The sequence below is a fragment of the Notamacropus eugenii genome, chromosome 2, assembly GCF_028372415.1.
Source record: "Notamacropus eugenii isolate mMacEug1 chromosome 2, mMacEug1.pri_v2, whole genome shotgun sequence".
Lineage (NCBI taxonomy): Eukaryota > Metazoa > Chordata > Mammalia > Diprotodontia > Macropodidae > Notamacropus > Notamacropus eugenii.
The window spans coordinates 510,933,008-510,949,186 of NC_092873.1; the positions used below are offsets into that span (position 1 = coordinate 510,933,008).

Consider the following 16,179-nt stretch of genomic DNA (forward strand, 5'->3'; position numbering starts at 1 on the left):
TACACTGATATCATGGTGATTTAATTTAAATGCTCTTCAAAACAAAACACACATGTGCTTGGCAAGGCCGTTAAGAAGCCCAACAAGCTGAGTTCCACCTAAGTGCAGCCAACAATGTTGACTGAAACTAAACTTGAAAATCCAGGCCACGGATGCACAATATCAAGTAATAAAATGGCATCTCTTTGGTGATATTTAATTTAAAAAGAAGAAAGAGGCAGGCGAAGATCAGGCACTGTCTGTTTTGGAGGATCAGCCACTCTGCATTTCAAAGCGCTGGTCCCTGCAATATCCAGGTTACTGTGCTAGAATCCCGACTATTATCCAGCCCTTGTAAGAGAGGGAGGGCAAAGATGTGTTTACTCAGTGATTAAGGCCTTAGAATAAGCCTCTCGCTCCTAGAGAGACAGCTCCCCACTTATTCATTTGGGCCAATTCACAAAGCCCCGAAAGATTAAACATCCATGCTGAGAAGACAAGCGAATGCAGACGGTGAAAGAGAAATAAAAATTCTTTAAAAACTCTGAGATGACTTCATTATTTTTCCACAAGGAAACTTTAGGAAAGTGTTTAGTTAGAAAAAAACCCACATTGACCTCTCTCTAAACCCTTAATCTTTCCTTTGTGGCGGGTCTGCTTTGTGGTAAGCGGCTGGCACAGCTCGCTCGCCCCCCTTTTCATTGGGAACGTAGAGAGAAAGGCTCGGGAGCAACTGTGTAAGTTCCAAGGACACTGTGCACTGAAGAGTCCAGCAAAGGACACTGCAGTGAAGCCCATTTTCAACTCCAAATTCAATGTACAAAAGTGGGCCCTAAAGAAAGCATCCTGGAAAGATGCTGGACATGCATCGAGCTGGGAATGAGAGAAGGTCAAAGGAGTTCTGCTTGCTCACATCTGTTGGGTTCAAATATCTCCTAATAGTGGTGGTGGGGGGGGGGGAGGGAAAAGGAGGCGTAGGGGCAGACAACATGCTTTGATTCTTACTACCATGCATACACACATTCAGGCTCTGGAAAGCTTTAAAGCAATCATGGGAAGGCTTTGGTCACTGGTTGGCTCAGTCCTATTCTGGGGAAGGCAGAAGCACCTCATTCTGTATGGCAGGGGCAGATGGCCTGATCAGAGGGCTGTGCCCAGCAATGAGTATGGGAACATACATGGTAATGTGATCAGCTAACACCTGAGCAGGTCAAGGAGCAGCAGCAGTCTAAGAAAAGTGTAAGAAAGGCCTTCTTTTCTATCTGCATGGCTGGTCTTGAGTCAGCAAACGGGGCTGGAAGCTAGGGGTGCTCAGTCTTCTCAGTCAACTCTTAGGGATCATTCTTAGGGTCCATGCATATCCAGGGTCCTTCCCTTTGGGGGCAGAGTGGGGTTCATATTTCTATCAGTGTCAGTGCTGGTCTCTCCAACCATCAGGAGCCAGTCTTTATAAACAAGTGTGTATCAGTCAACTGACTGATGAGTAGCTGTGGCCAAAAGAGAGAGAGAAGCTGTGAGAACCTTTTGGTGTGGAGTCTGGGCACCCCAGCCACTTGAAGCTTGCTCAGCCTGGTCACACCCTTCAAAGCTCATGGACCACTGAAATGGCCTTCAAGGTCCAAGAACCTCTCCCATGACTTAGGGACAGTGTCAGAAAAAGATCTGACTGGAAGTGAAGGGAACAAGGGCCAATGCAGAGGCACTCAACTCTGCTACCCTTCTCAAAATTCCTCCATGTTAGGTGGGCATCAAAGCTCTGGGGCCCTAAAGATCACTGGGAAAAAAATTATTTCAGCAGATGAGAAATGCCCAGCATGCACGAATCTGACTTGGCCTTAAGCTGCAAAGGCCTCAAGACTCTGACAGTTCTTTAAAGACACGGAGAAATTAGTTAAATAGACATAGGGCTCCAAGGAGACATTCAGGGGTGTAAGCTTCCTCACTTCTTTTTTGATGCTGTTACAACCCTAGGGAGAGGTCATCCAAGAGTCTTGCATTACACTATTTTAAAACAAATGATTCAAGGCACAAATGATTTCTAAGGGGGGTAATTTCCCACTATGCTGGCCGTCACCAAATTCAGCTGCTGCTGATTCCAAGGACTTTTCTGTACTGGACAAAGGCTGGCTGTCAATATGGCATAGACTGCAGTGTGTACCTCTTTTCTAGTGAGAACAGGAAGCAGAGAGATGCTCTGAAGACAGAGATTGGAAAGAAGAGGGGATCTGGAGCTGAAAGACTCAGTTTCAAATCCTCTCTTCAACTTGAGAACCTTCAGAGAATGTTCCTTTCCCTCTCTGGACCTCGGTTTTCTCACCTGTCCAGCCCTCCCCCCCCAACTTTGTGCTTCCGAGAAATAACCTTTTGGTGCAGGGCACAATCTGTGAGGCCTGAGATGAAGGTCTATGGCCTAACTCCCTCTAGAAAAGAGATATCAAACACACGGTCCACCACTTCCGAGGGCAGCCAAATGAGTTGAGCCTTCCTGGTTCTGCCCTCGGGAGCCAAGCCTGCAGGAGCCAAGAAGAACAAATCTATCCCCTCTTTTTTCTGAATCAACACACCCCCAGTTCCCTCAGTTGAGCTTTGCATGTTTGGGGCTCCCAGGACCTCAGGTCCTGGCTGCCCTGCTCCAGATGTTCACCCCATCATCCATTCTCTCCTCCCCCAATTGGTACAGATGCCCATTGACCCTTTGGCAATTTATTCTCTGCTCTAACAGTACTCCCTGAAAACAAGGCCTGTTCTCAGCTCTGCTGACCATAGCTGCCCATAACGAGAAACTGCGGGGCACCATGCAGAAACACAGGGGATCTGGGTTCTAGCCCCATCTTTAACAACAGCCAGCTGAGTAATTTGATATGAATAATTTTCTCTGTGTGACTCCATTTCCTCTTTAAAAAGAGGTGGGGCTAAATAACCTCTAACCTTTCTCCCAGCTTTGACATCCTTTGTTCAAAGGTGCCTCTCAGGTCAGACATTCTCAGTTCTAAGGCTCCTTCATGCCCTGATATTACTGGACATTGTATTTTTGAAGCTCCCTCCAGGTCTGCCATTTCATGATTTATGTCTGTTTTAATTAGGCCTCACTAGTAGAAGCAGATTTCTGAGAGTAGGCACATGATGTGATGCACCTTTGGGCCCAGGCATGTACACGAGGGGCAGTGGTAGGGAAGGGGAGGGTGGGAGACACATGGGGAGCATCAGGCTTGGCAGTCTCCCCTCAGAAAACTGACAGTCAACAGGGATCTGCAGCAGGTTCTTTCTTTCAAGAAAGGCAAAAATAGCCTCTCTGACCATTCCCTTACATTCAGTTTGCTGACCCAGTAAGGGGTCAAAGGCTTCCCAGGACCTGAATATGGTCAGTGAATCAAGTTTCTTTCTTTCTTTTCTTTTCTTTTTTTGGATCAAGTTTCTTAAGGCAAGGCAGAAATCTTTCAACAACAGCACTCCCTCTGTCTGTCTCTGTGACTCTGTCGGTCTCTGTCTCTCCAAATATGGTTCTGATTTTGAAGGAAACTCTTTCAGATTTCCTTGGGAAGTCCCATGGGAAGCTGAGTAAAGAGCTGGGCCCAGGCATGGCTCTGCTGCTCAATCCCTGGGTGACTTTGGGGAAGTCCTTGCCCCTTTCTGCAATCTCTGAACCTCTGTAAAATGAAACAATGAATGACAGAATCTTGGACCTCTCTTCTAGTTGACATTTCATTTTCTAAAGAAAACTAGGCACAGTGAGAGGCTAACCTCAAAACAAGAATCAGTGATAGGGAAGAAATCTCTAAGGAAGCCATAAAAGGAAATGGATCCTTCAGTACTCATCAGTGTCCAGACAAATTGCAACCAATGGGAGCCTGGAATCAGAGAAAAAAGATGCTGCTGCTGGGAGGTCACCTGGACAGTCAGTTAGTGATGTCAACTCAGGTACACGCTGCAGGGCACACTGAAGACAAACTAACTCCTGGCTGTCAAACAGGAGTTGTGGGGAGGCCCGACAGCAATGCTAAAAAAGACATTTCTGCACTGAGAAGCTGGACTAGAAACCCCAGAATAACAGCATCCTAGAACGTGAGAGCCTGAAAGACTATGAGAAACCATTTGCCACAGCCTTCTTCACTTCATGCAAGAATGAGAATCACTTGCTCAGTCTTTGCCAGAATGTGCTGGGTCTTACTGCCTCATAAAGAAGCCCATGCCATTTTCAAAGAGCCCAAATTATTGAGAGGCAGTGTGGTATAGTGGATGGAGAGCTGGCCTTGGGCCAGGAACACCTGGAGTTCCTGCTTCTGACCTGTCCTGGCTGTATGACCTAGGCCATGCTGGCCCCTCTCCGGAGTCAGGCAATTCTGAGTCTATAAGGAGAAGAGAAGGTGCTGGAATGGAGTTAGAGTTTCCTCAATCAAGGGGTGCTGAGGTCAAGGAAATCCCAGGTCCAGCCCTAACCTTATTGAATCATGTGGAGTCTTTTCACCTTTTCCCTCCCAAATTACAACCAAACCCACCACAGACAACAGAAAAGAACATCAACAGGAGGAGGATGACAAGGGAATCCTGCCTGAGGGCCACTCATCACAGATTGGAGAGTGAAGTGTTGTCTAAGCCCCAGGGAACTGGGCGCAACGCACACCAGAAAGCAGGATGGACAAGAACATGGACTAAGAGCATAGTGCTTGTTTTGCTTCCAGCAGAAATCAAGAGACAGATCTGAGGTAACAAGTCAAGCCAAACTCATCATATTCTCCTGAAAGGTAAGAATAACAACCAAGACCAGGGAACATTTGTAGGGCTGGGGCTCAGGACTGTGCTGCCAGATTGAACGCCTCTCACTTTGGTTTGATTATTGTACTTGGCACTCAAAGAAGGAAAAGGCCTAAGTGGTCAGAAAATGGACACAGAAGCTAACAGATCATGAAGCTCGTGGCAATGGCTTCGTGGGCCAGCCTGAAGCTGCACACTCCTAACAATTCCCATTTCTATGTACTGTTAAGGCTGACCCACAGCCTTACCTCCAAACTGCTCTCTCAAGGAGGCAAGAAGTGCAGGTGTACTCCTCTCCATTTATGCCCTCTATGGACATAGTTTGTGTTCGTCTTTCATTTTCGAAGACTACGACAACAGAGAAATGATGACAAGACTTGCACTTGACTTTGTTTTGAGTGAGGGAGGGTTGTGCAAGGTCACCAATCTCACTTTCTCCTGAACCATCTGGGTCCAGTGACCAGATATTCATCAATATGACTGGAGATGACCCAGGATGCAACAGAAGACCTTGGCCTTTTCAGGCTGACCTTTTCAAGTACTCACTTAGAGGGAGATAATGCCCATTGAGTGAATAGGCCTCTTTAAGAAGTAGTCAGGGAATGGCCCTTTGAATGATCAAAAGAAAAAAATAATTAAATCAACAGAAACTGCTACTAGTGATAATCACTCTGAGCCAGCCATGAAGTGGAACTTGGGCAGGGACTTATTGCTGTGTAGCCCCTGGGCTTCAGAGTACACTGGGTTTAAGGTTTTGGGAACAGAAAGGAAGGAAGACATCAGAGAAATGATATGACACGCACTTGACTTTGTCTGGAGTGAGGGAGGGCTGTGCATGGTCACCAACTTCCCTTTCTCCTCCTGGGCCATCAGACTTGGTTTAGGGGGAATGTGAAGAGACATAAGCTTGGGTCCCATGAGGCCTCATGGAGCTCACCCATCTCTTAGGTGGCTGTGATGCCAACAGAAAGAGACACACTGCACCAATATCATGTGAGCTGTACAGGAGAGAGAAGAAGAAGAAGTCTTATCTAGAGTGCAAGGGAGAGATGATTATACATTAGAAGAAAGAAAGACATGAGTGAAGTGTAGCACTACAGTGAAAACTTCAACCCCCAAGAAAATTCTTTAGATATCTTAAGTGAGTCATCATGGGGGAGAAAATGGAAACATAGATACCAGATTAAACTGAAAACAATTGTAATAAGTTTTAGTCAAGATCATAAGATTTAAAGTCAGAAAGGGTCTTAACGAGATTAAGAGGAAAAGGAAGGTCAGAGGGTGGAAGTTACTGGCCCAAGGTCATGTGGCCAGAATTCTAGCTTTGCTCTTCTAACTATAGGGCTTTTTCTACAAGAAGAAAGGATGCAGCCCAGAGAATGTTTCTGTCAGCTTTGCATGTTGAAGAAAACCGGGCAGTTTAATAGCAACTCCTGGAACACGAGTCATTGACATTCCTGAATTCTTATATTCAAATCCCTGGAGATTGGGCTTAGCTAATTGCCCTGCTGGAGTAATGAGGAGGAGGCTACAGAATTTCATACAGAAGGACGTCTGGGAGAAGAGACAACTTGATAGTCAGTCTGTGTAGTACATAAAAAGATTGTGATGAGCAAGGCAAGAGCTCAGTCTTTAGAACGCATCACTATTTAAAAAGGGAGGAAGCATTTTTTAAAGCTTGAAGGTGTGACCCATGGTCATTCAACCAATATTCATTAGGCAGCTACTCTGTGCCAGGTACTGGAGATATAAAGACAAACATGAAACCTCCCTGCCTCTGACGGGCTTCTATTCTTTGGGGAACAAACAATAGGTGTGCTGATAAGTAAACTCCAAGTATAAGGAAATGGGGAGAGAGTACATTTTAGGGTTTGGACAGTAGCCCCTGACAAAGGTCAGCACACCCTTGAGCTGAGAGGAGGGAGGATGATTGGGCACTAGAGGGAGGAGGAGCAGCCTCTCCAGAGATAGCAGATTGCATAGCATGCACAGAGAATCTCAAGAAGATCAGTTTGGCTACAATGCAGAGTAAGACAAAAAGGACAGACAATAAGCCTGGAAAGGTAGAGTGAAGGTAGGCAAAAGGATCTACATGGCCAGCAAAGAAGTCTGTATTTTATCCCAGGGGCAGGAGGCAACCTTTGAAGCATCTGGAGAGGCAGTCAGACCAGAACTTTGGCAGTTGTACTAAGGATGACTTGGAGATGAGATGGGAGATTGATAAAAGTTACTAGAATAGTGCAAGGGAAAGGTGGAGGGGGAAATAGGCCACATACATGGAGAAAAAGGGACAGATTGGAGAGTTGTTCAAGATATAGAAATGAAAAGAATTAGCAACTGATTAGATATGGGGTTGAGGGAGAGTAAAGAATTTAGGATGACTGAGGTTGTGAGCCAGGGTGTCTGGGAGAATGGTGGTACCTCTCAACAGAATACAGAAACTGGTTTCTGGGAGGAAGACAAGCTCAGTTTTGGACACACTGAGTGTGAAAAGTCTGTGGTGTGGACAGTTGGAGATGTCTAGTAGGCACCTCATGCTCTTCTTCGTAATAAGCTTTTGGATTCTGCAGCGTGAATACCATGGCCCTCATTTTATAGGAGAGTCAGGCAGCACCACAACCAAGCCAAGACAAGGCATTGAACCTTTGTGTTCCAAGCAACTCCTGAACTAGCTGGCATGTGGGAAGAACACTGGCCTTGGAATCAGATGTGAGGGAAAATCCAGGCTCTGCCACTTACTGCTTGTGTGAGCAAGTCCATTCTCCTTTCTGACCCTCAGTTTCCTTATGTGTAAAATGAGAGGGTTGAACTGGATGCTCCCTGATGATCAGATCCCATGATAATGACAGTATTTGTTAGGTATTTTTTCCCTAGTACACGCATTGCCTGTCCTAATCACAAGGACAGAAACGATCCTGACTTTCGGGAACTATTTAGAAAACACAATAGGGATGGCCAGAACAAGGTATCTCCCAAATGTACAGCAGGTCTATTTCTCTAATTTCAGTGGGGAATGGAGGCAAGATAGAAACAGAAATGTCTATGCAGATGATTTTTTTTAAAGGAAAAGTCTAATTTTTCAACAATTTAACCAACATTCCATTTGAAAATGCCCTGATTAAGTCCTTACTGTCAAGGCCAAGGCCTGGTACTCAGGCCTAGAGATACAAAGGTAGAAGGCATTTTCTATGTGCAGGGCCCTGGACTTGGTCATCTGGGAGATGAACACAAAGTGGATTCAACACTAGTCTCTTCTCCCAAGGAGTTCATAGTCTAGTAATAATAAGAGCTGACATTTACAGAGTCTGTTAAAATTTGTAAAGTTTCATAACTCTGTGAGACAGGTACAGTGGCTTTTATTAACTCCATTTTACAGGTGAAGAAACTGAGGCTCAGAGAAATTAAGGAACTTGCTCAGGTTCACATGGCTACTATATGCCAAAGGCTGGATTTGAGCCCAGGTCTTCCTGCCTCTATACAGTACACTGTGCTGCTTCTCTAGTAAAGGGGAGAAGGCAGGGTCCTAGCTAATGCTTACAGAAATCAGAAAAGAGGTGAGGCCCAGTACTACTTGAATCAACCAGTTTTGTACTGAGATAATTCTAACTTTTAGAAAGGTTCCCTCATGTCAAATCCAAATCTGTCTCTATCCTACTATACTTGGAGAACAGCCTTAAGGTTGGTCCCCACAGGAGAAATTCTGAGCCAAGGTACAGGGAGAGAGTGAAGAGAGAGAGACCAGCCTAATGATGGCTCCTTGAAGCCCTGAGGAAGTTACCAAATGAATCCATTTGTTTTTCTTCCCACGTAGAGGGTAGCTGGGTTTCTGTTCATCTTTTCAGCATGGAGCTAAGGTAATGAAACTAAGTAGCCCAGAATTCATCCACTGAAATGAGTGCTTGCCTCTTCCAGGAAGTAGAGTGAATAGAGCCTTGAGTCAGGTAGACCTGAGTTCAAATCAGGCCTCAGACGTTACTTCTTCATGATCCCAGACAAGTCATTTAACCTTGGCTTGCCTCAGTTTCCCCAACTATAAAAAGGGGATGAAAACTGTACCAACCTCCTAAGGATGTTGGGAGGATCAAGTGAAATAATATTTGTCAAGTGCTTAGCATGGTGCCTGGCACACAGTAGGTGCTACATAAATACTTATTCTCCTTCCCTTCCCCAATAAGAACCTAAGGTAAACTCTGTTGCGAGTGATTCTATGTGTGTGTGAAAGGGGCAGAGAGAATCCCAGAATCCCAGCAAGGGAGAACGGGTGGGGTAGTCAGAGGCCTTGAGGCCTGTAAGTAGAGTGTATGGTTGGTATGATTCTTTCTCCAGACAGCCCTGAACAGAAACACTGTCCCTTAGGCACCATCCTGGCTGCAGATAGCTTCCTAGGCTGAAAGAGTGTAAAGGATGGAGTGGAAGCCAAGAGACTGAGTAGAGACAGAAGGAAGAGTAGCCCAAGGGCCAACCACTCTGTGTTTTCTGTGGACATCTCTGTGCTGAGGACAAATGAGCTTTCCATAAGGAGTGAGAACCCTGAATGATTGCCACAAGTACCAAGGATTCTGAAAAATGAGTGTGCCAACAGCTAGAAACTGGACACTTCTAGAAACATCTTCAGAAACACAATGGCTTCCAGCGGCTACTTTGCTACGGGTGGAACAGAGAGGCAGTGAAAAGGCAGCACGGGCAGTCTCCCCACCAAGTGCTCTCCAATTCAATCAGCTGGAAGCGGTTTTCATTAAGATGGATTGAGTGTGGCATCGTGAGAAACACTTTATCAAATGTAGTGTTTTACTTAGTGATTATCTCTCTACCGGCTGATGAAGCTCCCCAAATCCTTTGTAATCCCACCACTCCAATAAACATTTAATGAGTATAGAAGTTCAAAAAGCCGAGCAGAGGATTTAAACCTTCAATCTTGTTTTTATTTACTCTTGGAACTCAATTTCTCACTTGAAGTGAAGAATGCTGGTACTCAAAGCTCATCTGTTGCCCTGGTAAAATTCATGCGCCTCCCACGGTTTAAATTAAACATTGGATATTAAGGGGGATGGAAAACAAATTTTAACTTTCCATTTCAGCAAATGTCACAGTATCGGTCACTTTCACCTCAAGACTTATCTGCAGCAGAAATTAAGTTTTCCTAAATATGCTCCGTTCATGAGCTTTTCAGGAAGAAAATAGGAAAGGCTTACTCTTAGCTTTGGAGACACTCAAGAAACCATTCAATAATGAGGTAAAATGGTGATAATCATGCTATCAGTAGATAATCACATCCTACTGTGCCAACCAGTCAATAAGCTCTTCTTAAGGGTTTACTATGTGCCAAGCCCGATTGTAGGCCCTGGGATACAGAGACCAAAGTGACCCTTGCCCTTGAAGCACCATGGGAGACGACCTGTTCAATGCATAGTCAAAACTACAAGGTAATGTGTAGGGGAAGAGACTCAGGCAAGGCTTCGAACTGAGGGAAGGTAATCTGGGCAGGAGCACTGCCCAGGAAGAGGCACAGTCTCATAGCTGGGGGTGATGGTATCTATCCCCCTACTTGATCTGAAGCAGGGTCACCTAAGTGAAGGGTCCTTTCCCAGAACCCAGGGCACAACACACACTTAATAATAAAATGTTTGCTGAATGAATAAAAGAGCCTCACCACATATTAAGTCATTACAGACAAGTGAAGTAGTTATTACTGGAAAGAAGAAACTAAACAGCACACTTCACTATCGTTATAGGTTCTTAAAGCTCCACAATATCCTAGAAATGAGACTAGAGGCAAGTCACCTGAATTCTCTGAGGCTCAGTTTCTCCTTCTGTACAATGGGAATAATCATACTTGTACTATTTACCACAGAAGAAACATGTCATGTATATATAGGGTGTTAGGAAATGACTGGCCTGCAGGCTAGCTGATCATTTTGATAAATGCAGAGAAAACCACTCCAGGATTAAGAGGACTAAATGCCTGGGTTTAAGAGTTGCCCCTCTGTTTCTGAGATTAGAAGACCCGGAGCAACTGAGTGGTTCTTTGAGGTCTGGCTTTCTTCTCTTCAAAATGAAGAGACTGGACAAGATAATCTTCCAGATTCCTTCTTCCAATGCCTGTGAGTCTGTGAACAACTCTGCCACTTTTTCTTGTACTGGAGAATCTGCCCGACACAAGAAAAACTGTGACTCAATTGCCTTAAATGCAAGGAGATAGGTGTCTCCTTAGCTCCTTCCCTCTGAAGAGAGGAAGTAAAGGAAGAACGGAAAAAGAACAACTAAGGATTGGACAGAAAAGGTTTCTTAGCAACGAATGACTCACCTTCTTAGAAGCCTCCAGATGTGACATGAGGTTGTCATTTATCATCTATAAAATGAGTGGTCTCCACTCAGTCTTAAATGTCCCTTCCAGCTCAAAATTCAGAGATACTTCTGATAAATGGCTAAGATTTTTATTTGTCAAACTAGCCCAAAGCTCATCAGAAAAGGATTATCCATGAGCACGATTCAAAAGGAACAAACAGGAAGTTGGGCTGTTGTGAATGGTTGCAGCATGCCTCTCAAATGGACCATGTGAGTTCGGGTTAGCTGGTGAGTACAGAACAGTGGGCAAGCGATCAGGAGAGGTGAACTTCCAGTCTTAGCTCTGCCATGAATTCATGGAGTCTGAGCAAGCTCCTCCTCTCCGCCCCTGGGCCTATACCACATGGATGGGATGGATTCCCTCCTCTTTTAGATTAATTGGGTTTTTAATTCTGTGATTTCAGAAGCACGTTTGGACATGCACACAGGACAACTCTGAATTTGGAAGATTTACTGCTGGACACTCCTTAAGATGCTGCTTCTAGCAACGGTGCTTTCAAACTCTGTCCTGGAAATGTTTCCTGATGTTTGCATGGTTCCTTGGCCAGACTGGGATCTCTTGGAAGGCTGGCTGGGTTTTTGCCTTTCTATGTATCTCCAGTGCCTGGCACAGGCAAATACTTGCTGAATCACTGCAGAAAACATGTCAGCAAAATAGGCAAGCTGAACATAGTAGTGCCTTATTCTTCGAAAGGAATGTAGGCAGAAAACTTTTCTTTTAGGCAACTGCCATTCTTTTAATTGACTTTTAATAACATCTTTTGGTGAACAGACTTTTATTTTCACTTGTCACTAAATTACTCAATTTTATGTTGCAAAATGAACTGCCTGGAGTGAAGTGACTGAGGAAAACTAAATGCCAACCTTAGATGAAGGGATGAGCCTGAAACCTGCCAGATCTTTAACTACCCAACAGCTCCATCTGTCACTGGTATGCCAACTGGAAACTCCAGGCTCCTGAAGGTCTTCAGTGAAGAATGGAGGACCCAAGGATGGGAGGAATGGCTACCCCCACCCTCACCCATGAGGAATGGCTACCCCCACCCTCACCCATGATTATTTATCCCTCAAGACCATCTACCCAAACTCTTTGTCTTAAAGAGGAGGAACCTAAGATCAAAAACAGGGAGAGACTTACACACTATCATAGAGGCAGTACAGTAGCCCAAAGGGCAATCCACCCCTCAAGTCAGCATTTTATTTTATACCTTTTCCTTCCAAGATTGTAGTTATGCAGATTTTTACCCAAGTATGGAAGGGCTTGACCACATTCAATGTTCCCTGAAGTCCCTTCCAGCACTGAGATTCTATAATTATTCTCTATCTACTTAAAGTACCTCCATTTTCACAGAATTATTTTTAAGGAGTGCCTCTCTCTTTTTACAATCTCCAATGCAATGGCTTTCTTAACAGAACTGGACTTTTCAACAGTTTGTTTCTCCTACTAGAAAGTAGAAACCTCAAAGTAGATCTCACCAGAGAATGAACAGGAAAATGAGAGACCTTAAAACAGGACACAACAAAATCTTCATAATTCAGAAAAAAAAATTTTAAGCAGTGATTATATTCATTTAGTAGATATTAAAACCAACTACTTCCAGGATCTGAAAACAATATTGGTGGTCCCATTTATTCCCATGTTCCTCCTCTCCTCAGTAATGCTGTACACAACTATAACTCCATTTTTCACTATGGGTCACCCTCCTCAAAGCCAATCTAAAAAGTCTGTCTTTGAAAACATACAAGCAATCCATAAATCACAATCTGGGTATCCCCAGGGTAGAGAACCAAGTAGAAGGCTAACAGATCCAGGTCTTCTGGTATGCAGGATGCAGCTCCGCTCTGAACAGAGCTTCCTGTTTATGGGGTAACTCTGGGCCAAGGATGGCACTTTTGATCTGACAGTATCCCACAGTTCACTTACATCTCGAGCTTTCCCATAGAAGGCTTCTTGGAAAGCAGCTTCTAGTGATCCAATAAAATAAACTGGATGACAGTCTCCATATCTAGGGGAAAAAAATTAAGACAATGAATGAATTAAAATGGATTTTATATCGATTTTAATGCTTTGTACCTTTTTTTTTTTTAAAGAAATGCAAGCTAAGAGCATCTGAGTAGAAACTTGTCCTAGAGAGACAATTCTTAAACATCTCCCCACATCTTCAAGTAAGTGTTCACTATTCCAGTGCTCTTGGTGAGAACAAGATACTTCGGAGTTAGTAATCCAATACAAAGAAAAGTGACATTCATCAGATTAACATTTTTAAAATGCAGAAGAGAGGCAGCCTGGCCCCAGAGCCAGAAGAACGTGGGTTCAAGTGTCAGCTCTGACATATCCTGACCAGGTAACAGTGGGAATGCCACGTAGACTGTCAGGGCCTCAGGGATGACCTACAATGGTGGTTCAGGAATTTTCTCCCCCAGTGAAATTGCAGGGCTCTTCCCTGGGCTCTGACCCTTTAACGATGGAGTGGTCACAGCCCTGTGGTCAGTTAAAGGCCTTCTTTGTTCTTTCACCTTACTTGGTTTCTCAAGGCATTGGGCTAGGAGCAGAGAGCCCTGAGTTCTGGCTCTGGCTGGCCTGGGCTGGGGAGCGTCAGGGAGGCCTAGTTAAAGGTCCTTCCTTTTTTCTAGCTAGAAACTTCTGACTACATAAAATGAAAAGGGTGGATGAGGCTGTCTAAGGTTCTCTCCAATTCTAATGAATCTATTTAGCTGCTCATTCCGTATTTCTTAATTTTCTTAATTGTGCAGTCAGAATTGAATTTCAAGGAGAGCATACTATTTTCAAGCATAAGACAGAACACAGTTTGTGTGAAAAATTTCGAAGGCTAAGGATCTTCATGACTTGACCGGTTCTTAGGTTTTATTTGTACTGTTCTTACATTGAAAACACTCAAACAAACATATCCTTGATTATTTCTGAGTGACGGGGATGCAATGGGAGGCGATGGGTAGTATAACCACTCCAGAAAAACCCCAAACTTGCCAAGTAAGAAAATGTTTGCCACTAAGGTCCTAGAGAATGAAACATTTGGTGCCAAGAATCTGAATTCTTATATAAATTCAACCTTGGGATCATCAAATACCTTACTGTCAATTTTCTGTGATGAAAACAGACCCAACTACCACAGTACAGTAACAGAAATGCTTATATGTTGCTGATTTTACCCTACCTTGAAGAAAACTCTGCTGTAAATTGTAATAAGGCATCCCCTTCATTTTCTGCATTTTCTGGCACTATTAAAAACAAAAAACAAAACCACATAGATAACCTTTAACCCCACATTAAAGAAATACATTACTGAACATGCATGAAACAAATGAAAGATTAGTGTCTATGCCACAGCTTTTGAGAGACTTTCACTTGCCAATGCCCATAAATGATTTCATGCTTTCAGCAAAACAAAATGAATGGGAACCTTAGAGAAGAATGAGTATTTTGTCAGTCCTATTGACGATACCCTAAAGAATATATAAAATAGGTGCCAGTTATCACTTGGGACGTTTGATATTTTTCTTGAAAAAAGTTGAAATGTGATTTGTAACTGAATAACATTTGTAAGAAAAGAATTGGGGGTGGGGTGAAAAAGCCAATTTTATTGAAAATACCAAGTAAATATATGCTGATAAATCTTGGGAGAAATTCAGAAACAGAATGATCTGAATGTAGATCTAGTCCTGGTCACCATAGTTCTCCATTTCATGAACTTTAACCTTACCTCTGCTTACCCATGGGGAGTGAGTATGTGAGGAGGAGGAGGAGGAGGAGGAGGAGGAGGAGGAGGAGGAGGAGGCAGCTGCAGTGGCAGCAGTGGTGGTGGCACAGGTTAATTTGCTGTGAGCCACTACAACAGAAGAAATAAGGCTGCGCTTTTTCACACTGCCCATTGTCCAAGGGGAACTGACCAGAACCTGATTCTGTTTTTCATTAACCTGGGAGATCTAAGCATGAGAATCAAGTCTTTCAGCAACAGCATGATGCCCAGAACATAAGGTTCTTCTGCATTTCTTGGAGGTCAGGGCCCAGGGGCAGAGAGGATTTTGGACGAGCTGTTGGAATGGGCTTCTTTGCCTTCTGTTTTAGGACTGTGAACCAAGGGTCCACTCTTCTAAATTTGGGCCCCAAGATAGCATTACTCACTCATTGGTGATTTTCGAAGTGCAGAGGATGCAATACTGAACATCTCTCCATCATCCACTCCAAACTCAGGAGCATCTTCAAAGTCATCACCGTCACTGTCGCTGACCATGTGAACATCGGTGCACTGCTATTCAAGAAAAGTTGGGATGAGGCTAAGATTACCTCTGCAAGACCGACTAGGACACAGCCTCCCTCATGGAACACACCCTTCCCAAGGATCAGTAGCCAGTCTTTCTCCTCTCTCAGGTGCTCAGGTGCTTCCCTCCAGGGAAAGTATTTTGTGGATGCTTGTGGAAGTAATAGTAGAAGATGGGCTACAGTAAGGGGATTTTAGAGAACTTCTCCGAGAGAGATTTTAGAGAACTCACCTGAGAGAAATATCAGGCCTAGTAAGGAGGGCTGAAAAAGGTGTGGAAGGTATGTATATTACCTTGATCCTTCTAAGGAGCAAAAGTCTTTGGTGGCTTCCTCAGGCCCACCAAGGGAATAATAAAAATCTCCAGCCGTCTTCAAAGTCCTCCACAATTTGGAGTCAGGTTTTTCACATTCATTTACTCCACTCTAAGTTTCAAACAGACCTGAGGCACCCTGAGGGTTGGCTCTCAGACCTCCCTCTTCCCTCTCCCCCTTCATGCAGGGCCATTGCTGTACTTTTGTGGAAGCTCTTCCCAGACCAAGGAATCAGTGTGCATTCAAGTGCTCTTTATGTGCTATGGGAAGGAGACAAGAGGCAAAAGTAGCCCCTCCCCTCAAGGAGCTCACAGCCTAATGGGGGAAGACAGCCCACCAGGCACACAGACACACACAGATACACCACTGAGAAAGTCCCCTCCATGGAGCTTAAGTGTCACTAGGGGAATACAACATGCTCACAGGTAAGTAAAAGAGGAATATGTCCAAAATCAGTCCATGGTGATTCGGTGAGCAGAAGGCTGACAAATATCACCTTTTGAAGGAGA

General features: G+C 44.3%; 1 protein-coding gene across 6 annotated transcripts in view; it reads right to left on the bottom strand.

Annotated features, from left to right (window-relative positions):
* The window catches only part of FAF1 (Fas associated factor 1), a 466,037-nt gene that overhangs the window by 100,646 nt on the left and 349,212 nt on the right, over positions 1–16,179 (bottom strand). For 5 of the 6 annotated variants that reach the window (XM_072649394.1, XM_072649398.1, XM_072649393.1 and 2 more), the window contains 3 exons: positions 15,221–15,347; positions 14,253–14,316; positions 13,001–13,082 (listed from right to left, as the gene is read on the bottom strand). In XM_072649394.1, the coding sequence (XP_072505495.1) occupies positions 13,001–13,082; positions 14,253–14,316; positions 15,221–15,347 (273 nt within the window). The remainder of the gene's footprint in view (positions 1–13,000; positions 13,083–14,252; positions 14,317–15,220; positions 15,348–16,179) is intronic. The other variant, XM_072649395.1, reaches the window with a different exon arrangement.